Raw genomic sequence first — 24565 nt, 5'->3', positions numbered from 1 at the left:
TATTTGTACATCCCAATAAACTTTATTTAATAAAAACCGTAGATATTTCCTTTGCACAGTGACACATATAGCTTCTGAACCAACATAAATAGAACAAGATAGCTTGATTGGAATAAAAGAAGTTCACTAAAGTTTGAGTTTATGCACAGAAAGTTCATTGCCCTTCTTTGTTTTCTTGGACGCAGATTTGGCGCCTTTGATTTGCAATTTGACCTGATCCTGCAGCTGAGAGAAGAACGCTTGAGATGACTTTAAAGCTTTATCTTTTCCTTCATCCTGCAATAGAAAACATACAAATCTAATTAGCGTCTGAATGTAAAATACACCTTTGTTGTACTTGATATATATGGAAAAAATAAAAATATATAAAAAAAGAAAGGATTAACCATGCTTCATGGTCCAAAGTCTAATGTTACTTTGTGTGACTCCAAATTCACTTTAAAGTTGGGTACACATTGGACTACACACACAGACTTGTCGATGCTGGGAGGAACAGGGGTAAACCACGTGACATGCTGCATTGTGCTGCAGGTCATCTCTAGGGACAACCCCAGCCAGCTCCTGCAGCATGACCCACACAGGGGATGTCGCTAGCTTATAGAAGCAAAATCGAATAGAAAATCAAATGGGCATCGAAGGTTTTTCTACATTCGATGCAGATTCGATCCCATTGCGCACAGATCTGTACTATATAGTCAAATTGAATGCATTCTGCGTACCATTTGATTGGGATCTAATCGCAAGCCTAATCGCACCCTGTGTACCCCCTATAAGGGAAGGTGGAGCTAGTTGTTAGAGGCAAGTTGTTACAATGAATCTAAAACCACACCCATGTCATGCAGTGGCTCTTAAGGTGCCCATACACGTTAAAATTATTGTATACAATTTGGACTAGATTGTATCACATATCCGTTATGCAATGCAATGAGATGCCATCTAGTACAAAAAGTATGTGCAGCACAAACTTTTGGTACTGTGCGATGTGATGTGCACGGGAGCGCGCATCACACCTGTTAAATTGTACAGTGTATGGGCACCTTTACAACTAGAAACAAGTTTGAATATTTAACAGTCAGTTCTCAGCAAAATAGCGCTAATGCAGATGTATTTATGTAGTAGGTACCTAGACAAACTGGTTTTTCTTGTTCCAAAGTAATATTTTTCACCTATATTTGAAGTCATAGCTTGGCTGGACTGTTAAAGGTATGGGTTTATCATTCATATTGTTATATTAATTGAAGTATGGATATTGAACTATGGCCATCTTAGTTATTGGATGTCACTTGGGGCAAGTTGTAACAATATTGGTGGCACGTTGTTACTTGTAACAACGTGCCCCACAGTGCTACATAGTTACCAACTTTCAGAGTTACGGAATCGGGACTCCTGCACGTGGCTTGCATGTGCTTCCCAAAACGGGGTGCAGCATTGACAAAGGGGTGTGTCTTCACTTCCACAATTGCAAGCCACACCCCTCATGTGCCATCACTATGGGGGCAAGCCCAGCAATCTGTGAGCTGCTGGCATGCCCCCAGTCCCTCTGTCTGCTGTGAATAGACACTGTGCACAAGTGAATGACAGGGGGTCTCACAACAAAAAGTGGCATAGTCCCCCCAAAAAAAATTTAGCCTGTCCCATGAAAATTGATTATATGGTGCTATCTCTTTTCTTTTTGGTTAAGGTTTTTTGATTTCTTCCTGTCAATCAACGTGTGAACAGCCAGTGATTAAAATACTGGATTTTTATCACAGGGTGGCCCTGCATGCACAGACATTCAATAAATCACTTGAACCGAGATGTCATTTTGTGATGAACTGTATGTACAAAGTTTTCTAATGAACACTTTTCATATTAAGATTTTGCATTGATTATTTTATCAGTATCAACTAACATGTTTTTTTTTTTGGGACATAATACACCTAATATAAATAGAAGAATACTGTTTTGTGTGTACATTGTTCCGTTTGGTTGTGACGAAAGATTGAAATATTTGAATATCTGTATTTTTGTAACAACTAGCTCCGCCTTTCTCTACATGTAGTTGATAGAAAGCATTTATAGAGGTTTATACAGCTTCGAGAGCGGAATAGAAAGAGAAAATTGTTTAAATAAATATTGTGATTGCATGTTCTCATTTGCAAGTGGGGTCTGCACTGCTGACAGAGTCTTCCATAGGAAATCTGAACATGGAGCCGCTTATGGCACACAAAAAATCCAACATCCAGTCAGGTATTGCAGTCGTGTAAGTGAAAACTCTGTCTCACCACTCCCAAATGGCAAATATCTCAGTAAAGAATGCTACAAAATAGATTACCTTCAGCACAGTGGCCTTTCCTTCTTTGGTGAGCTTTTTCAGATTGGCTGCTGCAGAGACTTTAGTGGGTTTTGCTCCCCTCTCTGCTCTCATCTTCTCTGCCAATTTTTGCCTCTGCTCCCTTTCTTTTATCTTAATCCTCTTTACGGCCTTTTTCTTTCTTCGCTCGCGCTTCTTGTCTGTGACTGTCTTTTCAGCATTTGTCTTTATGTCTCCAGCTTTGTTCTTTTCCTGTGAAATGAAAATAAGGTGGTAATTGTCACAGTTGGCAGCCAATTATTTTGCAGGACTTAGCCCATAATTTAGGGCATAGCTGTGGGTGAGAAAGCCCAACATACTGTTGGAATTTCTGCCTTAAATTCCAACTTCAACACTTTTTGAAGCACAATGCTGAAGTCTTATGCTGTAAACAGGAATGCCTAGTACTTTGACTCCATCTTGCATGTTTTTCAAAATAATGGGTCTAATTTAACAATGAGAAATAACTTCACACTCGCTAAGTGTGTTCTACCCTACTTTCAGCATTTAACTTTGTTAAATACGGTTATTGTTTGTCATTGTAGCACATACTCTATAGACTGAGATAGCGATATGGTCACCATTGTAGCAGCAGACTTTTAGCATCAGTGAAGCCTTCCAGGCACTGCCATGTAATGTGCAACCTTACTGCAGCAGATGACACATCAGCAGTAGGCTGCCAGCAACCTTGTAGCAAATGCCAGCAAACAAGGGGACTACTTCGCTGGGCCTTGCCTGAGAGCTAAGTAATGTTAAATACCAACGCCATATTTGTATCACTGTAATACTGAATGAAATATGCTGCTGCTAATACAGATGGGGCAGGTCCCATCTTGGCAGGGGATGGTGCTGGCGTCGCCAGCCGCCATCCCCCGCCAGCGCCATGGCGATGGTGAGAAGGGGACGCGCGCGCACGAGAGGCGCGCGCGTCCCCTTCCGACGGCGCTTCCATCCGTTCCCCCGGGTCCCCGTCGGCTTGCCGGCGATAACCCGGGATCCCCGCCACCTGCCCGCATCCCCCCCTAACCCTGTCCGTCTCCCTGAGGCGAAGACAGACAGGGTTTCCGTCGCGCTGGCGACGGAGACGCACGTGCGTCTGTGTATTCGCTGGCGCGGCTGCTGGCGGGTCCCCAGCGCAGACGTTCTGGCGATCCGCCAGCCAGGATGGGACCTGCCCCATCTGTAAATACTATTGTTAAATGGGGCCCATAAGCAGAGCACTCTCCAAAATCACAAATCAGCCTTGTGAGAAAACAGAGGGGTATTTTAATCCAACTGGTGCAACAAGGCAATATACATATGGAGTATGTATGCTCCGACGTTTCGGTCCCAACATGGACCTTTATCAAGGAGCCTACATCATACAAATGATACAAATAGTAAACGCATGCTGTGCTGAAAAAGAAAGACACGCATTTAAACAAGTGAATAGTATAGTTACGTTTTTCATCAAAACATCAGCGGCGCAGGAATCAGCCTGGTTAAGGACAGGGTCAGCCAGCCAATCTGACTGCCCTCCGGTCCAGCTATTTATACCTTCTTTTAGGGGGCCGGATGCTGGATAGTGCTACAGACACAAGTCTGTGTAGCGCTATGGGACTTCCGGTAAAACCGGAAGTTCGGCGGCCGGGAGCCAGCCACTGGAACGCATATTTGGAACGCACAGCTTCCAGGATAGCCGGAGCTGCGCGTAATCCTGGGCACTTAGGTTAAGATGCATAGTTAACGTAATGGTTAACGTAACCTAAGTGCACACACATACACACACATATACATACACACTTTAGTATCTCATGTAGAGATGTCCATGCCTCTGATGAATGGTCCTTACCTTGATTTCTTCTGGAGCCAGAAGTGCTGCGTCACTCACTCCCACCATTGCCACTTCTTCCATGCTAATTGCAGGGAGATTGGAAACCACCTTAATTTCTGGAACCGGCTATGAGACAAAAACAAAAGGGGTTAAGCCATGGCTCTTTTTATTAGACAATTTTTTCAGGGCTAATTAGACTGACAAGCCTATTACCCACGATCAGCGAACGTGGGTAATTGGATCTTGGTTATATGTGTATTCCCCTTTTAATTCAGGCTTTGCTTAATGATCTTAGGAACAAAATAAGATAAGAAATGATAGAAAACATTACCGGTTTTGGTGTGAAATGGAAATTTGATAGTGCATCAAGCTTCAGGAAAAGGTTGTCCATTAACTTCTGGATTTCTACATGCTTCGGGTTCTCCTCTTCTTCAGTCTTTGTCTATAACAATGTAAAATTAAGTGAATGCAGCTAAACCCACCAACACTTATCTTCATATACCAGCAGCCATTAGGGATAATGCACCACATCTCGCTCACAGGATAGATGTATGCTTTACTGTACAGCAGTGATACTATAATCTGACAGACAGTATTATCACAGCCTTTATTTGTATTAGCAAATGCGTCTGTACAAATGTGCTCAATTTTTACCTGATTGAGCTTCATATATTCCTGTTCGTAAATCTCTGCGAGGCTAAGTTTGCTCTTATCATGGTCCAGGGTGAGCCGCTTCTTGTACTCAAAGGCATCTTCCTTAGGTTTCTCCTTGCGAGTCACATCATCCCATAACTTGGAAATAAAGCAGAGGTAGGTCTAAAACACAGCTCTTGTATGGATTGCAATATTTTCTGTGTTGTCACCTCCCCTACACACTGACCTGGTCTTTTATCCTTTGTTTGATGATGTCTTCCAGTTGAAGCGTGGTTTCCTCTGTGACCACAGGTGCTATGATAAACCATATAGTGCCAAAGTTACAAAGGACTTTGGTTGTCATAAAATTATACAGCAAATTTTTAAAGGTGCATATTTCTACAGTTAGCAGATTACTTCAGCATGGTACCTACTGCATGGGCCTGGTACAATACACCTGAGCCCTGAAGGACTATAACTGAAAAGGACAGGAAATAAGATTTTACTTTTATAAAGCACTGGGTTAATTTATATATACACTATCTCAGTGCAAAAGCAGGTATTTGGTACCTACTGATCATTCCATTTCTCTAATTCCACAGGGGACACTGCAGTCTTCATACATTGGGGGATGGAGTGGCCCTTACTTTTCTAAAACTGAGGTCTGGGAGGAGCCTGTCACACTGTAAGAACTTTAAAGTGCCAACTCCATCTATCCCCAATGTATGAAGACTGCAGTGTCCCCTGGTGGATGAAGGAGAAAATGACAATCCAGTCAAGTAGACCATATGGTTCACAGTGGTCTCCATTTCATATGCCAATGTAGTCATTGCCAGAAAGTGTAATGCGGGCCAAACACTAGTGCGATTTGGCCACTTTACCCAGAGTCCGAGGGATTATGCCGAAAAATTGGGTGAGAAGTGGCCAATTTGCATGTGTTTTACATCCGATCCAATGTGTGGTGCCTTGCACATCCTGATCTGTTGTAGATCAGACGCGCTGCAAGGCCTACCTGACTTGGACAGCCTCCCGGCTCCCTTGGAGAAGTCACAGTAGTGTATGGGAGCCTTAAGCTTTCTTTGTGTGAAGAGGTGGCACAGGGGACATCTTATCTAGGTTTGTGAGGAGTGCTGATAGTATATGGGCCTTGCACCAAAGTGCATAGTCAGGGATGTTGCAGTGGGGGGACTCTCTCAGGAAAACAGGTTGGTTATGGTCATACTTCTGGTTTTAGAAGCAGCCTTTTGCAGGTCATTAAAAAAGGTGACAGAAATTGTCTGTTAATTTCCATGACTACAGTCTATAGGAGGAACCCTTAGCTGACACTAGCAATTGGACTACAACACAAACCTGAGTCAATGGTATATGTAATAGGGAGCTATTTGGAACAGACACATGATATTGTCAAAATAGTAGTTACATTAAAGTTAGCAATTTGTTTCAAAGCAAAACCGACCTGGTTTTCTCATCAAAACTTTGCGATTTTATTTTAGCAGCTAGATCACTGAAATCCCGTTACTTACACATACCTCTAAGAATTTAACATGGATTGCTCAATGGACTTGACAAAATTAGTATTCTGAAGCTGTAGGCTAGAAGAGTCCATTACATTTACTAGAATTAGATACAGAGACTCATATTTAACGATGAATAGCTGATGGTGGTAAAATATAATGTCTTATGTAACTACCAGTTTGCAATGTGTAGAGATTTGAATGGGAGATCAACATTGGCTACTTCATGCACAAAGACTACACTTACCCATCCTGGAGGCATGGTCAAAGACTAAAGACTCTGATAGTAGGCTGTTCTCTGGCCTCTTCTGTGCAGTCACTTCTCCACTCAGCTGCCATGATTTCTCCCCCATCATTTGCTTTTGTAAAGACTGAATCTTCTCTGTCATCTGTAAACCAGGGTATTTTATATTAAATTAGAAGTCAGCAGGTTAATAGATAGTTCTCAAAAAACAAAATATTGCTGTAATTATTTTTTCACCAAGGACTATTTCTATTTTTATTAAGCTTTTTGACAGAAAAAGAAAAATATTACAATAAACAAAATAAAAACAATGCATTCTCTGGACATTGGTATAAACTTAACTTTAGTGTTCAGCATACACAGTAAGAGATTTTCAGCGGTAGGCATGAGGGCAGGGAGGTGCCCAATCGGGAAACCAACATATAATAAATAAGCTAGGATAACTCATCTTGACTGGGTCTGGGCCCATCCAGGTTCGGGCAATACAAACTTGGGCTATAGTGAGGAGGTTATTAACATATAATCTAAGATGGGTAGGGAGAAGCTCCTCTAATTCTATACCAAAGATACATATACGAGGGGTCATAAGAGGAACCCGAATACCTGTGCTTCGGATACTCGTCGAAACCGCCTCCCAAAAAGAAAACACCTGGGGCATTACCACAACAGATGCCAGAAACCAGCTCCAGGTTCCGAGCACATAGGACAAGCATCCGACACAGAGCCACCAATCTGCAGTAGTCTACTCGGGGTCCGGTACACCCGGTGAAGAATATATAGCTGGATTTGCTGAAATCTGGCATACTCCGTGGCACCCCAGGGGGGAACCAACCATATGAACCCAATCCTCAATGGGACCTAGATCAACCCCTCACTTAGCATGCAAATCGCTCAACTTATCACCTCCGGAAAAGGAGGAGAGAGGAGTACAGAACTGAGATCATTTTTTGGGGGGGGGGGGCTCTGCATTTTGCGAATTGCATGAACAGGGCTTTCAGAGAGCTGTGGCGCAGCAACCCCCCCCCCCCCTTCCCCAAAGATCCCAAAAAAGACACCCATCCCAAGCTCCTGTACTGTCTAACTTACAAAGTTCAGGGAAGTTCTTGTTTTTCCAGATAGGGGAGCATGGGTCAAGTGCAGGGTTCCCCATCATTGTCACCACAGCTTTTAAAGCTTTTTAAAGCTAATTTCACTATGTTTTAATTATATTATTGTGCAATAAATGTTCTTTTTAAATTTCAATTGTACACCTGCATTTAGTGTGTAGCGCAACCATCCTTTGTTTGCTACCCTTATCCTCCGAGCTTGTTGCAAAAAAGGGGGAAGAGAGACCAAGGTTGTGTGAGCCAGTACAAATTGCAATGGTGAAAAAGACGATCCACCTTGTTTAGAAGGGAAACATGCAAGTCCCCATAATCCCCAGGTGTGATCCACTCCCCTAACTGGGCAGCAAAGTAATACTGATAGTCAGGTAGCGCTAAACCACCATTGTATCTTGATCTACACAATGGTTTAGCAGTGATTTGCGTACGTTTACAGCCCAAGATAAAAGAAACAACAACATACTGAGTAATAAGCGGGAAGTAAAAGCAGGAATATTTACAAGACTATACAAATATTTAGGCTGGATAACCATTTTAATTAGATTTATCCTACCAGTAACTGACAAAGGGAGCACCTGTCAGATGCAAGCCTTGTGGAGTAACCAGGCCATTTGTGGGGTCAGGTTAAGAGCCACAAAACCAAAGGGGGAATGAGAAACCTGAATACCTAAGTTTTTAAACTGTGTACACCATCGCAGGGGATATTATATGAAGGGAGCTGCACTTTGGTAGGGAGTAAAGGAAACAGATTTGCCCCAATTAATACCCAGAAAAACTAGCAAAATCGATCATCAAATCAAGAAGCTCTGGCAAAGTGGGTTTATTGGATCTACGTATCTAGCAGTTTCTAGTATAGTTAGAATAAAACTGGTTGCTATGGGCAACATCTCGACTTGTATAAGCCGAAACTTTTGTAACTATACCCCTCAAAACCTAACTCAGACACAATGTAGCTGCAGTGAAGTGGGGCTTTGTTATGAAGACCCCCCCTAGCGGTCACATTGCTGTACGCCTGATAAAATATTCTGCTCGCCCCCATTGTGGCACTAGCCAAGGTTGTGTTCTATTGAGCTGTAGTCTGGCTCTCCAGAGAGACACCAGGTTTGTAACTCATTTTCCAAAAACCCTATTTACATATGAAAAGATAGTTGCACGGTGTAACTGAAGAACATTGTGTAGGGTGCCCATTTATCTCCATCTGCACCTGAAGATGCAGATGTGATACTATTGACCCAACTTGCAATGCGATAACTGACTGCACGGATGTATCCATTATCACATGCAGAGACCGAGCTTGCATTAAAGCAATGTCCCTGCAATGGGTCTCTGCAGCACTATCGGAAAACCCCGATACTGTACTGCGCATGCACCACTACACCACGATTGTCACCCCCATCATCATCACGATGACCCCCCAACCGCTTGTATATTCATTATCTCCCAGGGATCATCTCCTTCAGTGCTGCCAGTCTTCAGGGCTTCCTTCTCCTGTGAGCCATCGTACTGTAAAGTGAGCTGCCGCTTTGCCGCGTCACTTTACTGCACTGGGGAACCAGCACAGCAGGAGGCCTCAGAGACCAGCAGCCCTCACCAGACCACCGATTCCTGGCCTCTGGGGAGGAGAGTATTAGACACACACAGCTAATCACCGTGGCCCCGTACCTGCACAGCTCTCTCTGCATAGGAGAAGAGAAATCTGTACAGAAGAATTGTATTCACATTGGAGCCAGCTGGCGTTATTGTCACAGGGCCAAATGGATTTTTTTTATATTTAATTTGGACAGATAACCTTTTCCTTACTACGTATGGGAAATGCGATCTGCTTACTATAAAAATTTGTAAATTGGAGTTTGGAGCAGTTTTTCATGAAAACTGCTCTAAAAAGCCCTTTAGCACAGGAGTTCCCAAAGTTTGTAACTCACGGCACCCCAAAGCATCATGAATGTTTTTGTGGCCCCCCTAGGCTAAAGGTAATTGATTGAGAAAGTCAGAAACAAATATTAAGTTTAATAAATTGTGTTTATATCTCATCCTTAGGATCAGTTATGTGGTAATGGACAGGATTCCCTTCTGTTTGTCCACAATTTGACTATTATAATGTACATAAAAAACTTGAATTGGTCCTGGACCACCAACCCAGGGCACCCCTGTAAGTCCCCCAAGGCACACCAGGGTGCCACAGCAGACAGTTTGGGATCCACTGCTTTAGCACATTCAAGGGAAACTAAAATAATATGAAAAGGGTTTGAAAACACCCCTTTTCCCATTATTTTAGTAAAAATAATGTTAGTAAATGGGCCCTTTTATAAGAGGAGGTTTACACTGACCTTTTCCTCCCTCTTCTCAAAAGAGGACTTCAGTTCTCCAGGCTCCTGTGGTTCTTCGGGATTCTTTCTGCCACTGAGTATATCATCAACATCTTCTCCCTCACTGCCATCTGACAGATCAAATGTCACCCTCTTGAAAGCTTCCTTTGCTTTTTTACTCTCTTCTGTTTCTTCCATTACAATTTCTTCTTCTCCTTCTTCCTCCTCCTCCTCCTCCTCCTCCCCTAGGCTGAAGGCAAAAAAATAATCTCATAGGTTTAGGCATTACAGGTGGGGACAAGGAAATATATAGGGGGTAATTTAATTCAATACATTACTGAATAAAGCCAAAAATAAGTGCCCAGGGCTATTCTATTAGCTGTGGATTTCTCTTGCCTGCTGAGTTACGAGCAGAAATCCAACAAAACTAGTGATACATTGTGAGTTGTGGGCTTACAGCCCACGCCAACAACACTCCCAGCACTTAAAGTCAGAGAATGACGTTTGCTGCTAAGAAACGGTATTCATAAGGAGCCAATCAATATTAAGGAGGTGGCACCCGGGGACTGCATTACGCTGCCACGGCAGCGGTTTTCTGTTTTTTTTACTTTAAAGGAAATATCTAGATATCTATCTATATCCTGTGCATACAAGATAGGGGGACACTGAGACCAGTTCAGCGGGCTAAGGGTTGAAGACCCCTGATATAGAATATTAACTAACATTATCTAGCATCAAGCAATAGCTGGGGCCAGTAAGGGAACCATTTTTTTAGCTGCCCCATTCTACATTTAACATTACAGAAAGAAGGGTTTTCTGTGATTTTTCCACATCCGGTGATTTTGTTGGAGGTCTAAAGAAATTAGCGACTACAGAAAGTTCTTTAACAGATTCTGAAAATCTTATTAAACTGACAGAAATCACTTTTTACCAGATAAGGCAGAAATAAGTGTCTTACTCATCAACTATGCTATCTTCTTCACCCACGTCCTCCTCCATGTCCACCTCCTCTTCATCATCATTTTGTTCTAGGTGTTCATCTTCCTCATCATTTGGCTGTCTGTCTGGGACGTTCTCATCACCCTCAACAGGATCGAAGAAATCACTGTAATGAAGATCCCTGGAGCTTCTGGACACCTGAAAAATACACCTAAAATTGTTTTATTACAGACCCTATGCTCTGCAGGGTGACCGAACAAGACCTGTCTGTTTCACATCACTAATAGATTCAGGCTTGGAGTCTGGTATCTTATTTTTAATAAAGATTCTGAAAATTGTAGTTACTAAGATAGGTCCTAATTTCAATTATTACCAGGCAATATACAAGAGAAAATGACTGAGGCAATTTATTTGATTAATTCACTTCCAAAACTAAAAAGGTTACCTTCCATCACAGACTTTTAATAATATAGGGGGAAATTCAATTGTTTATATGTACCCAATCTTCTGTGTAAATTAACTGGAGGATTGGTGGACTCTATTCAAGGTGTCATTATTGTGACCTACAGTGCCAGATTTAGCCTTGTAAAATGACTCAACCCAACTAAAGCGCTGGGCATGATGTGAAAAATACCATTTGGCCAAAACAGGGCAATTTGCACATTTCTTCTCCTCAGAACAGGGGGCTGCTAGCAGAAATTTCACCACCTGTTCGCGGGTGCCGGACGGGGTCCCGACAGTCAATTACCCGACGTCGGGATCCCGACAGTCAAAACCCCGACACACACCGGCTATTCTCCCTTGTGGGGGTCCACGACCCCCATAGAGGGAGAATAGAATAGGTGGCGAGCGTAGTGGGCCACAGTGCCCGCAGTGTGGTGAGCGCAGTGAGCCCGCAAGACTGTTGGAACCCTATACCACACCCCTGTTCGCTCCCTAATGAAACAACAATTGAGTTGATCAGTTGGGCCCCTGGTACGGAAGCTGCTGCCATAAACAATGGAATTCCTCCAATAAAGTTAATTGTATTGCTTTGAGCCACCAAATCAACCAATGACAGCTGTGGTCAGAATAGCTGGTCGCATGTTGCCCATGGACAAAACTTAATATTCTGCATTCACGTTTAAACTTCCTAATTTCCACTCAAATAAGAAATTGCTGTGCTTTACTTAGCTGTCAAAATAAATAAATAAATTGTGATCAGACAGCATATTATTTAGGTTTCTTATTTGTATATGGTATTAATACCAAATATTAGCCCCTTGGTCAATTGGAGCTGCAGTCTGGGAAAAAAAATCAAAGGTAATTGAAGTAAAGTGCCTACTGGACACATTCCAAGTGCCCTCTTAAATGTTTTTTTACCAATATAACAAGTTTGCATTTTATTAAGATCTTATTACAAAATGCAGTGCAACTCATATTGCCAGCCTCTCATTGATTCCCTTTTCAGACAGAAGCGTCTGTAAATCCAGGCCTTTAACTGGCATTTGAATGCCATGTTATTTTGGCGGTCCTAATCTGACCCCCCCCTTTCATACAGAAAAGCAAATTATTGGGTAAAACATTTCTACGCAGTACTTTGCTGATTAACACTATTATTTCTTTTGGTTGAAAATCCTGGGTCCTCGACCCTGGTAAATTCCTGGGTCGAAGACCTGGGAATTCGACCCGAATGACTGTCAAATTAGAAATGTTTAACCCTGTAATTTTATTTTCTGTGTTAAAGGGATATAAGATCTATTAACAAGTTAGGCTTCCATCTAGAAGTAGTGCAGTGAAAACCATATTAAAATGCTGTACTACAGAACACATGTTACAGGAACTACAATAGAGTACATTGGATAGTTTCTCAAAGGTGAAGTTTTCCTTTAAATGTTATAAAAACAAACTATTAACCCCTTCAGTGGCAATCCCGAGAATTTTCCTGGCTGTGCCTCAGTGCCCAGTAAATTCTCCGGATTGCTACTGTTTAACCCCTTCCCGACATTTGACGTACATTTACGTCATGGCCGGGAGGTACTTCCCGACACATGGCATAAATGTACGTCATGAGTTTAAACTGTCACTGCGTCTCGAGACGCAGTGACAGTGGGACGATGTCTGCTGTCCCTGACAGCAGACATGTCCCTGCATGCCCAGGGGGGGCTGCGATGCCGCCCCCCCGTCGGCGATCGCTGTGATTGGCTGTTCAGTGTGAACAGCCATTCACAGCGTTTTCCTGTGTTACCAGCGAATCAGACGCTCGGTAACACAGGTGTCAATCACCGCCGGGCGTCAGGGGGCATGAGGGGGTCATCGGTGACGATGACACCTCACCCCACCCTCACCCCACCTGCCCCCAAGGCTGTGATTGGTCCGTGGGACCCACGGACCAATCACAGCCAAGGCGCGACATTTAAACTGACGGTGACTGCGCTGCAGACGCCATTCCGGTCTGGAATAGCGTGCAGAACGGTCACCGTGCCTGCCTGCCGTGAATACCGACCTGATCCTTGCTAATACTTACCTGATCCTTGCAAATACCTTACCTGATCACCTACTCACTGCTTGTAGCGTGCTGGACGCTTCCTGGATCTGACTTCCTGAGACTTCCTGCTGCTGCTGCAGTGTGATAGAGAGATAGAGAGAGAGATAGAGAGAGATAGAGAGAGATATAGAGAGATAGTGACAGAGAGAGCTATATTTTGTGTCTGCTACCCCCCCTTTTTGGGGGTGCAGGGGTTTTCTATATATAAATAACTGTCAGTGCTGCTGCTGCAGTGTCATACAGTGATAGATAGTGATAGATAGTGAGAGGTAGAGAGATAGAGAGATTTGTGTCTGCTACCCCCCCTTTTTGGGGGTGCAGGGGTTTTATTTTGCTGCTGCTGCAGTGTCATAGAGTGATAGATAGTGATAGATAGTGATAGATAGTGAGAGATAGAGAGATAGAGAGAGATAGTGACAGAGAGTGATAGAGAGTGTATATTTTGTGTCTGCTACCCCCCCTTTTTGGGGGTGCAGTTTTTTTTTATACATATAACTGTCAGTGCTGCTGCTGCAGTGTCCTAGAGTGATAGATAGTGAGAGATAGTGAGAGATAGAGAGAGATAGTGACAGAGAGTGATAGAGAGTGTATATTTTGTGTCTGCTACCCCCCCTTTTGTGCTGATCAGTATATCTGTGCTGATCAGCAACTTTTTGGGGGCGCAGAGGTTTTTTTTTTATATATATACCTGTCAGTTGCTGCCAGTTGCACTGTCAGTTGCACCAAAGGTTGTGCACCTGCTGTCCCTCACTGGTAATCAGTGTCGCATCACTGATCACCTTTTTTTTTTTTTGTGAGTGCTGTGGGGTCTTTTTTTAATTTTTTTTCTTACACACACTGATTTTGTGGGTGTCCTGTGGCCACTGTGCGCCGATCAGTGACGTACATCACTGATCAGCTTTTTCGGCACAGGGTTGATCTATTTTTTTTTTTTTTTGGATCAGATTCCTGTTGCCTTTGAGCGCTGTTCAGTGACAGACGTTACTGACCAACATCTGTGCTCAATTTTTGGCGCAGGAACTTTTTTTTTTTAACCCCTTCAATTTTTTATTTTTAACCCCTTCATTTTTTTTTTTTTTTTATTGGTATAAAGTATTTTTTTTTTCTGCACTACATACACACTACACACTACATACCCCCCGGGTTGAAATAAAGTTTGTACCCCCCCCTACACTATACACGTGTTGAAACATTTCACTACCAGTAACACAAAAATAAAAATGGCATCCCAAATGTCCTCCCAGTCATCCAGGAGAATGTATTCAGTGGAGGAGGCATATGCCATGCTAGCCTCTGACTCTGACACAGCCAGTGATGCAAGCGGGGAATTTGAAGGATTCGTCTTAAGCTCCTCTTCCTCCTCTGGTGATGAGGGACCCCCTCAAAGACGCCCCCGTAGATCAGCTGAGATTCCCCCCCCAATAATTGATCTAGTATGGACCCCACCACCAGACAATTTTGAGCCCCAGGTTCCTGAGTTTTTGGCCATGCCAGGAATCCAATTTGATTCCACAGGTCTCAGAGAAATTGACTTTTTCAAATTATTTTTCTCTGATGATTTTATAAATTTAATGGTGGACCAAACTAATTTATATGCCCAGCAGTTTATTGCTCAAAACCCCACGTCATCATTTGCTAGGTGGACCCCTGTAGATGCAGTAGAGATGATGGCATTTTGGGGTCTGGTGTTTCATATGGGCATAGTAAAAAAGCCAGAAATTAGGCAATATTGGAGTACAGATGTTCTGTACAGTACTCCATTTTACCGTATGGCCATGACCCGGACTCGATTTGAGACAATTCTTAAATTTATACATTACACCGATAATGCACAGTGCCCACCCAGAGATGATCCCACCTTTGACCGGCTATTCAAAGTCAGGCCGGTCATTGATCATTTCAGTGCCAAATTTGAAGAGGTGTACATCCCTGAAAAATTTATTTGTATCGACGAGTCCCTTATACATTTTAAAGGAAGGGTTAAATTCCGCCAGTACCTTCCCAGTAAGAGGGCAAGGTATGGCATAAAAATGTATAAACTGTGTGAAAGCACCTCAGGGTACACCCACAGGTTTAGGGTTTATGAAGGGAAGGATTCAAGAATTCAACCGCCAGAATGCCCCCCCTCCCTCGTAGGTGTTAGTGGGAAAATTGTCTGGGATTTAGTGCACCCCTTCCTGGATAAAGGTTATCACCTCTATGTGGATAACTTTTACACTAGCATCCCCCTGTTTAAGGCCCTTGGTTCAAGAGGTACAGCAGCTTGCGGTACTGTGCGCAAGAACCAAAGAGGCCTCCCAAAAACGCACATTGCCCAAGCAATGAGAAGGGGTGAAAGCAGGGGAATATGCAACGAAAATATGTTGTTGGTCAAATATAAGGACAAGAGGGATGTCCTTATACTGACAACAATTCACGGAGACAGTACCACCTCCGTCCCTGTACGAGGTACCAGTACCCACACCTCCAAACCTAATTGTATCCTGGATTACAATAGGTACATGGGTGGAGTGGATCTTTCAGATCAGGTACTGAAGCCGTACAGTGCCCTGCGGAAAACAAAAATCGGTACTTATGTAGTATCTGGGCTGCCGATTTCTAAATCGGGTCGGATCGGGAGATCGCATCGCATCGCATGCGACCATGCGATTCGATGCGATGCGATGCGATGACCCGATTTTTCCATAGGAATCAATGTTAAAATGGACTGAGTCCATTTTAACATGGAATTCAATGGGAAAAATGGGTCCTTTTCATACCCCTACTATCCAAGTGGGCATGGAGTTGGATATAAACCTGTGGCGAGCGTAGCGAGCCACCGAGCCCGAAGCGTGGCGAGCGAAGCGAGCCCCGCGAGGGGACGAATACCGTCCCCTCGCGGGGCTCGCTTCGCTCGCCACGCTTCGGGCTCGGTGGCTCGCTACGCTCGCCACAGGTTTATATCCAACTCCATGCCCACTTGGATAGTAGGGGTATGAAAAGGACCCATTTTTCCCATTGAATTCCATGTTAAAATGGACTCAGTCCATTTTAACATTGATTCCTATGGAAAAATCGGGTCATCGCATCCGATATCGCATCCGATATCGGATGCGATGCGATATCGCATCGCATCGCATCTGATTGTATGCCTTAACTTAAGGCATACAATCAAAAAATCGGCAGCCCAGATACTACATAAGTACCCAAAAATCTGGTACAAGAAGGTGGCCGTGTATATCATCCAGATGGCACTGTATAACGCTTACGTGCTATTCCGTTCTACCGGCCAGAGGGGGACATTTATGCACTTTCAAGAGGAAGTCATAAAGGGCCTAATATTTGGGAACCAGCAGGCAGAGGGCCCCAGTACTTCTAGTACTGGCCCCCGTATTGTACCAGGGCAGCATTTTCCTGATGAAATCCCCTCCACTGGAAAAAAGGGCAGGACACAAAAAAGGTGCAAAGTTTGCTATAAAAAGGGAATAAGAAAGCAAACTATTTTCCAGTGTGACACTTGCCCCGACAAACCCGGCCTATGTATAAAGGAGTGTTTTAAAATATACCACACATCTATGGAATATTAGGTTCATAATTTCACCGTGCTTCGGGGGTCTTGCTAATGCCACATAGCACCCACCAAAATTCCACCAGAATCTGAGCTGCAAAATCCAAATATCACTCCTTCCCTTCTGAGTCCTGCCACTTTTTGGTCACACATGAGGCATTGGCGTACTCGGGAGAAATTGGGGCACAGATTTTGGGGTGCTTTGTCTCCTTCATTCCTTCTGAAAATGAAAAATTTTGAGCCAGAACTGCATTTTTGTGTAAAAAAATGTAATTTTTCATTTTCACTGCCCACTTGTATCAAAATTGGTGAAACCCCTGGGGGTTTGAAATGTACACTATACCCCTAGATGAATTCCCTGAGGGGTGTACTTCGCAAAATGGGGTGACTTGTGGGGGGGTTCCACTGTATTGGTGCAACATAGCACCCACCATTCATTCCACCAGAATCTGAGCTGCAAAATCCAAAAAATCACTCCTTCCGTTCTGAGTCCTGCCATGCACCCAACTGGTATTTTTTGGTCACATGTCAGGCATTGCCGTACTCGGGAGAAATTGGGGCACAGATTTTTGGGTGCTTTTTCTCCTTCATACCTTCTGAAAATGAAAAATTTTGAGCCAGAACTGCATTTTTGTGTAAAAAAATGTAATTTTTCATGTTCACTGCCCACTTGTATCAAAATTGGTGAAACCCCTGGGGGTTTGAAATGTACACTATACCCCTAGATGAATTCCCTGAGGGGTGTAGTTTGCAAAATGGGGTGACTTGTGGGGGGGTTCCACTGTATTGGTGCTTGGGGGGTCTTGCTAATGCGACATAGCACCCACCAAAATTCCACCAGAATCTGAGCTGCAAAATCCAAAAAATCACTCCTTCCGTTCTGAGTCCTGCCATGCACCCAACTGGTATTTTTTGGTCACATGTCAGGCATTGCCGTACTCGGGAGAAATTGGGGCACAGATTTTGGGGTGCTTTTTCTCCTTCATACCTTCTGAAAATGAAAAATTTTGAGCCAGAACTGCATTTTTGTGTAAAAAAATGTAATTTTTCATGTTCACTGCCCACTTGTATCAAAATTGGTGAAACCCCTGGGGGTTTGAAATGTACACTATACCCCTAGATGAATTCCCTGAGGGGTGTAGTTTGCAAAATGGGGTGACTTGTGGGGGGGTTCCACTGTATTGGTGCTTGGGGGGTCTTGCTAATGCGACATAGCACCCACCAAAATTCCACCAGAATCTGAGCTGCAAAATCCAAAAATCACTCCTTCCCTTCTGAGTCCTGCCATGCACCCAACTGGTATTTTTTGGTCACATGTGAGGCATTGCCGTACTCAGGAGAAATTGGGGCACAGATTTTGGGGTGCTTTTTCTCCTTCATACCTTCTGAAAATTAAAAATTTTGAGCCAGAACTGCATTTTTGTGTAAAAAAATGTAATTTTTCATGTTCACTGCCCACTTGTATCAAAATTGGTGAAACCCCTGGGGGTTTGAAATGTACACTATACCCCTAGATGAATTCCCTGAGGGGTGTAGTTTGCAAAATGGGGTGACTTGTGGGGGGGTTCCACTGTATTGGTGCTTGGGGGGTCTTGCTAATGCGACATAGCACCCACCAAAATTCCACCAGAATCTGAGCTGCAAAATCCAAAAATCACTCCTTCCCTTCTGAGTCCTGCCATGCACCCAACTGGTATTTTTTGGTCACATGTGAGGCATTGCCGTACTCGGGAGAAATTGGGGCACAGATTTTGGGGTGCTTTTTCTCCTTCATACCTTCTGAAAATTAAAAATTTTGAGCCAGAACTGCATTTTTGTGTAAAAAAATGTAATTTTTCATGTTCACTGCCCACTTGTATCAAAATTGGTGAAACCCCTGGGGGTTTGAAATGTACACTATACCCCTAGATGAATTCCCTGAGGGGTGTAGTTTGCAAAATGGGGTGACTTGTGGGGGGGTTCCACTGTATTGGTGCTTGGGGGGTCTTGCTAATGCGACATAGCACCCACCAAAATTCCACCAGAATCTGAGCTGCAAAATCCAAAAATCACTCCTTCCCTTCTGAGTCCTGCCATGCACCCAACTGGTATTTTTTGGTCACATGTGAGGCATTGCCGTACTCGGGAGAAATTGGGGCACAGATTTTGGGGTGCTTTTTCTCCTTCATACCTTCTGAAAATGAAAAATTTTGAGCCAGAACTGCATTTTTGTGTAAAAAAATGTAATTTTTCATGTTCACTGCCCACTTGTATCAAAATTGGTGAAACCCCTGGGGGTTTGAAATGTACACTATACCCCTAGATGAATTCCCTGAGGGGTGTACTTTGCAAAATGGGGTGACTTGTGGGGGGGTTCCACTGTATTGGTGCAACATAGCACCCACCATTCATTCCACCAAAATCTGTGCTGCAAAATCCAAAAATCACTCCTTCCCTTCTGAGTCCTGCCATGCACCCAACTGGTATTTTTTGGTCACATGTGAGGCATTGCCGTACTCGGGAGAAATTGGGGCACAGATTTTGGGGTGCTTTTTCTCCTTCATACCTTCTGAAAATGAAAAATTTTGAGCCAGAACTGCATTTTTGTGTAAAAAAATGTAATTTTTCATTTTCACTGCCCACTTGTATCAAAATTGGTGAAACCCCTGGGGGTTTGAAATGTACACTATACCCCTAGATGAATTCCCTGAGGGGTGTAGTTTGCAAAATGGGGTGACTTGTGGGGGGGTTCCACTGTATTGGTGCTTGGGGGGTCTTGCTAATGCGACATAGCACCCACCAAAATTCCACCAGAATCTGAGCTGCAAAATCCAAAAATCACTCCTTCCCTTCTGAGTCCTGCCATGCACCCAACTGGTATTTTTTGGTCACATGTGAGGCATTGCCGTACTCGGGAGAAATTGGGGCACAGATTTTGGGGTGCTTTGTCTCCTTCATTCCTTGTGAAAATGAAAAATTTTGAGCCAGAACTGCATTTTTGTGTAAAAAAATGTAATTTTTCATTTTCACTGCCCAGTTGTACCACAATTGGTGAAACCCCTGGGGGTTTGAAATGTACACTATACCCCTAGATGAATTCCCTGAGGGGTGTAGTTTGCAAAATGGGGTCACTTGTGGGGGGGTTCCTAAATTTTAGCATCTTATGGTGCCTAGAAACCTACATGGTGCCTAAAAAATAATCTCATAAAAAGGAGTCTCCAAAATCAAGTAGGTGCTCCTTCTATTATGAAGCCTGTGGTTTGGTCAACGTGCACACTAGGGCCACATATAGGATATTTATGAAAACAAAAGAATTGGGGGAATCAATTTTTAGTCACATTTCTCTAGTAAAATGTACTGTGTTCCTTAGAAAAATGTATTAAAATTGCAAATCTGCAAAAAAAATGAAATTTTGAAATTTCACCTACACTTTGTTTTAATTCCTGTGAAACACCTAAAGGGTTAACAAACTTCCAAAATGCTGTTTTGAATACTGTGAGGGGTGCAGTTTTTGAAATGGCATCATTTATGGGGGTGTCTCACATACAAGTCCCTCAAAGTCACATCAGAACTGAACTGGTCCCTAAAAAAATCAGTGTTTGAAATTTTCTTGAAAATTTGAGAATTTGCTATTCATATTGTAAGCCTCCTAGTGTCCAAAAAAATTAAAAGGAAGTTGAAATAATGATGGAAATATAAAGTAGACATATGGTCTATGTTAGTTATTAACTATTTTGAGTGGTATGATTATTTGTCTCACAAGCAGAAAATTTAACATTTTGCAAATCGCTAAATTTTCCATTTTTTCACGACATTTTGGTATTTTTCACAAAAAAACACAGACTGTATCGACCCAAATTTACCACTAATTTGAAGTACAATGTGTCACGAAAAAACAATCTCAAAATCACTGGGATAAGTAAAAGCAAAAAAAAGTTATCCCCACTTAAGTGAGACATGTCAGATTTGAAAAAAATGGCTCTGTCAGGAACGCAAAAACTAGCTCTGTCAGGAAGGGGTTAAAGCCGGGCTCCCTCCCCTCTGCCACGCTGCCGCCTCCTCCTCCTCCCCTCCGGCTTTTCTATAGAAGTCCCCGGCGCCGGCTTATGACAAGCCGGCTGCCGGGGACAGGGACGGGGTGCAGGTCCGGGCAGCGGCTGATTGAGTGGCGCTGCCTGGACCCAGGGAGGCGGTGTTTTTTTTTTTAAGGGAGCGCCCCCCCATAAAAAACTCACCCAGTGGGGAGCGCCCCCCCCCCAAAAAAAACCTCACCACTGAAGGGGTTAATGGACATTTCCCTATTATCCCACATACAAGGCAACACTCAGAACCAGTAAGAGGGCCTGTCCGAGTATATACAGATGAGAGATACTCCACAACAGCTGCATGTCACCCAAGCTTGTTGGACCGTTTACCTGTTTTGTTTTTTTCATTTGGAACTCAAAATCTTCCTCATCATCAGAGTCAATCTGTTCAAAATAATCCACTTCCTCTTCATCACCATCCTCCTCATTAGTTTCTCCATCTTCCTTCTCAGCGGCTTCCAAAAAGGCCTCCATTTCTGACAACTTAAAGAACTTGTCATCCACTATGGACTTTTCAGCCAGCCCTTTTGCAGGCTTTTTAATTGATTTTTTCTTGTGCTGTTGCTCCAATTTGTCAATATCAAAGTCCATATCTGAATCGCCATCACTGAAGCTTTCCATGACTTTATGCGAGACATTTTTAGCGACAGATGATTCACTTTTCCCTCTTTTACTTTCTGAACTTATCTTAGGACCTTCTGCTTTGTCATTTACTTCTTGGTCACTCTCAGATGCCTCCTCCTCTTCCTCATCAGACAGCTGCAATATATAAAGGTCTTTGTCCTTTACACTCTGGGATACTGCCTTCTTAAAGTAGCCAAGAACTAAACTGTTCTGAAGTTCAATCTGCTGCCAGATCTGTTCTTCATCAAAGTTTTCAATAGCCAGCTCATTCAGAGGGCTCCCCACCTCTAGAGCAAATTCTGATTTCTGTAAGTCATATAGAGATTTTGTCAAGTTGGAAAAATCAGAAGCCAATCCTTCTTGGACACTAAAGAAAAAAAAAAAAAGATTGAAATAAGCATGAAAGATATGATGCAAGGCTGACAGCCTAGAACAGGGATGGGCAAGCTTTGGCTCCCAGTTGTTGTTGACCTACACATCCCAGCATGCACTGCTACAGTTTGGCCATTCTAAAATGGTTGCAGGGCATGCTGGGATGTGTAGTTCAACAGCAGCTGGGAGACAAAGGTTCCCCATCCTTGGCCTAGAATATAATTCATAACCAGAGGTAGATGTATGATGCAGTGATAAGAGTAGTGGTCCCATGGCAAACAAGAATTCAGAATGAACTTACATTGATCTAGTACACTCTATAAAACAATACCTACAGATATGTCTCAATATATCATGCCTCAGTATGCCACTCAGTGGGAAATGCCTAGCGTGATTGAGCAGATAGGACCCATACAACTCTGCTTGCTTCAGGCCTCTTTCTCTGGCAATAATTTGCCTTATTTGCATCACTATGTTAAGAATTACTTTTTTTTACATTGTTTTTAGGTGTCACATCTGAGATTTTGTACCTGACTTCAACTCAGGTGGAACTCATATTGAGTCCATTTTAAGACTTGCAGCCCTATCCGGCTTATTGCTGGGTTGGTGAAATCACTGGAGGCAGTACAATCAGTAATTGGCTGGGAGAGCTCAACCAATCACTGGCTGCCCATTCATTTGTGTTGTGGTTATTTTTTTGCAGCTCCCTGCTCGGCACTCCATCCCCTGCCTCTGTGTCCGCTGCCACTGCCCGCTTCTGCTTCTCACCGGCATCCCCCGCCAAGAGGCTGTACATGAGATTTAGCAAACGTTATGTGCAGCTGGTCCGACCTCCCGCCACCGATGCGCAAAGAACCGTGCATCATGTCAGACGGGATGTCTACACATGTGATCTGGGCCAATTTCACGGGCCGATCCATCCGAATCTGGTGAAATTGGGCCTGAATAGCATAGTGTATGGGGGCCTTTAAACCCAAACAAGGTATTTAACCTTAAAAAGAGAAACACAAGGATGATAGAATGATAAACGTCCAGCTCCTGTCATGTTATATTCTGTTTGAAAGATGACAATTAGAGGCTAATTGGCTGGAAGTACCACCCTTGTGTTTCTCTTTTTTGAGGCTTAGTACGTCTGCGCTAATTTTTTAATTTCCATTGTAGAAAAAAAAATGCAAAAAAGGGGCAGAGTAGAAGGGCCACATGGTTCCTAATGTCAAATTCTATGAGGCCGATCCTAATAGGTCCAAAGGGTAAGAGGTGCCATTTTCATGCATTTAAATGCTGGAAACGCCACCCGATTCAGCCTGATCTTGCACCCTTCGCTGGCCTGAATTCCCACTGGGACTAAGTAAAAACCGGACCCGGACAAGACACCGGAACGCCGGACCAGACATCAAACTCTGCATTCCGGAGCTTATAGTGTCTGGTCCGAGGGGTGTCTTGTCCGGGGGGATGCCTGTGATTGCTCACACCAGGGACATGGGAAAGGGGAGATTACAGCCTCCCCGTGTGGTCTTGACCGTTCCAGTTTTTATTACACCCTGGACCATGCTGTGAGGCTGTATTCTCCCCCCTCTCCTCTCCCAGGTGACAGGTGCGAGAGCAGCCTCATCAGATGGAGCACCCCCGGACAGGACACCTCCGGATCGGATACTACAAGCTCCGGAAAGCAGAGTTTGATGTCCAGTCCGGCATTCCGGTGTCTTATCCGATTCCGGATTTTACCCATGGGTATGGGTAAAATCCGGAATCGGATAAGACACCGGAATGCCGGACTGGACATCAAACTCTGCATTCCGGAGCTTGTAGTATCCGGTGCGGGGGTGTCCTGTCCGGGGGTGCTCCATCTGATGAGGCTGCTCTCGCACCTGTCACCTGGGAGAGGAGAGGGGGGAGAATACAGCCTCACCGCATGGTCCGGGGGTGTAATAAAAACTGGAACGTTCCAGACCACACGGGGAGGCTGTAATCACCCCTTCCCCATGTCCCTGGTGTGAGCAATCACAGGCATCCCCCCGGACAAGACACCCCCCGCATGGGACACCCCTCGGACCAGACACTATAAGCTCCGGAATGCAGAGTTTGATGTCTGGTCCGGCGTTCCGGTGTCTTATCCGGGTCCGGTTTTTACTTAGTCCCCCTTAAAATTGCTCGCACCCCTATGGAGGTGCGCTCGGTGCCGTGATGATTCGCACTCGTGAATCATCCGCACCCAATAGGATCGACCCCTATATTGTTATGTGGCTGCCTTGTAGAGCCCCCAAAGAATATTATTAAAAGGTGTTCAACAATATAAACCAAATGTGTTTAAACAATTAAGGAACTTCATGGCAGCATGCGGTGCTGGTGAGGTGCACATACCTCAGCAGCTGCTCCGGCCGGGCGCTCACTGCCTCCAGGCACTCCGCAAAGGACCACAAACTGGTGCGCTTTACCTTCGCCGCTGCCATCTCCCCTACACCGCTGATGTAGTAGTGCACGGCACTAACTATCACTCACATGGACTGGAGAGTAGATTGTGCAGCAGCGGAAGCGCGCCGGTAAGCA

General features: G+C 43.9%; 1 protein-coding gene across 1 annotated transcript; it reads right to left on the bottom strand.

The window, feature by feature from the left end:
• MPHOSPH10 (M-phase phosphoprotein 10) lies at window positions 1–24563 on the bottom strand. Its single transcript, XM_083183767.1, has 11 exons — window positions 24380–24563; window positions 21353–22013; window positions 10904–11082; window positions 9967–10195; window positions 6540–6681; window positions 5026–5093; window positions 4800–4937; window positions 4477–4587; window positions 4164–4271; window positions 2315–2545; window positions 1–276 (listed from the first exon to the last, which is right to left on the bottom strand). Exons 1-11 carry the CDS (start codon window positions 24466–24468, stop codon window positions 127–129), a joined length of 2106 nt encoding a protein of 701 aa, XP_083039893.1. The 5' UTR covers window positions 24469–24563; the 3' UTR covers window positions 1–126.
• Window positions 24564–24565: the final 2 nt, after the last annotated feature.

The sequence above is a fragment of the Crinia signifera genome, chromosome 4 (genome assembly GCF_055691185.1).
Source record: "Crinia signifera chromosome 4, ASM5569118v1, whole genome shotgun sequence".
In the NCBI taxonomy this organism is placed as follows: domain Eukaryota; kingdom Metazoa; phylum Chordata; class Amphibia; order Anura; family Myobatrachidae; genus Crinia; species Crinia signifera.
The sequence above is the reverse complement of the archived record's forward strand: the minus strand, read 5'-3'. Positions and strand labels throughout refer to the sequence as shown.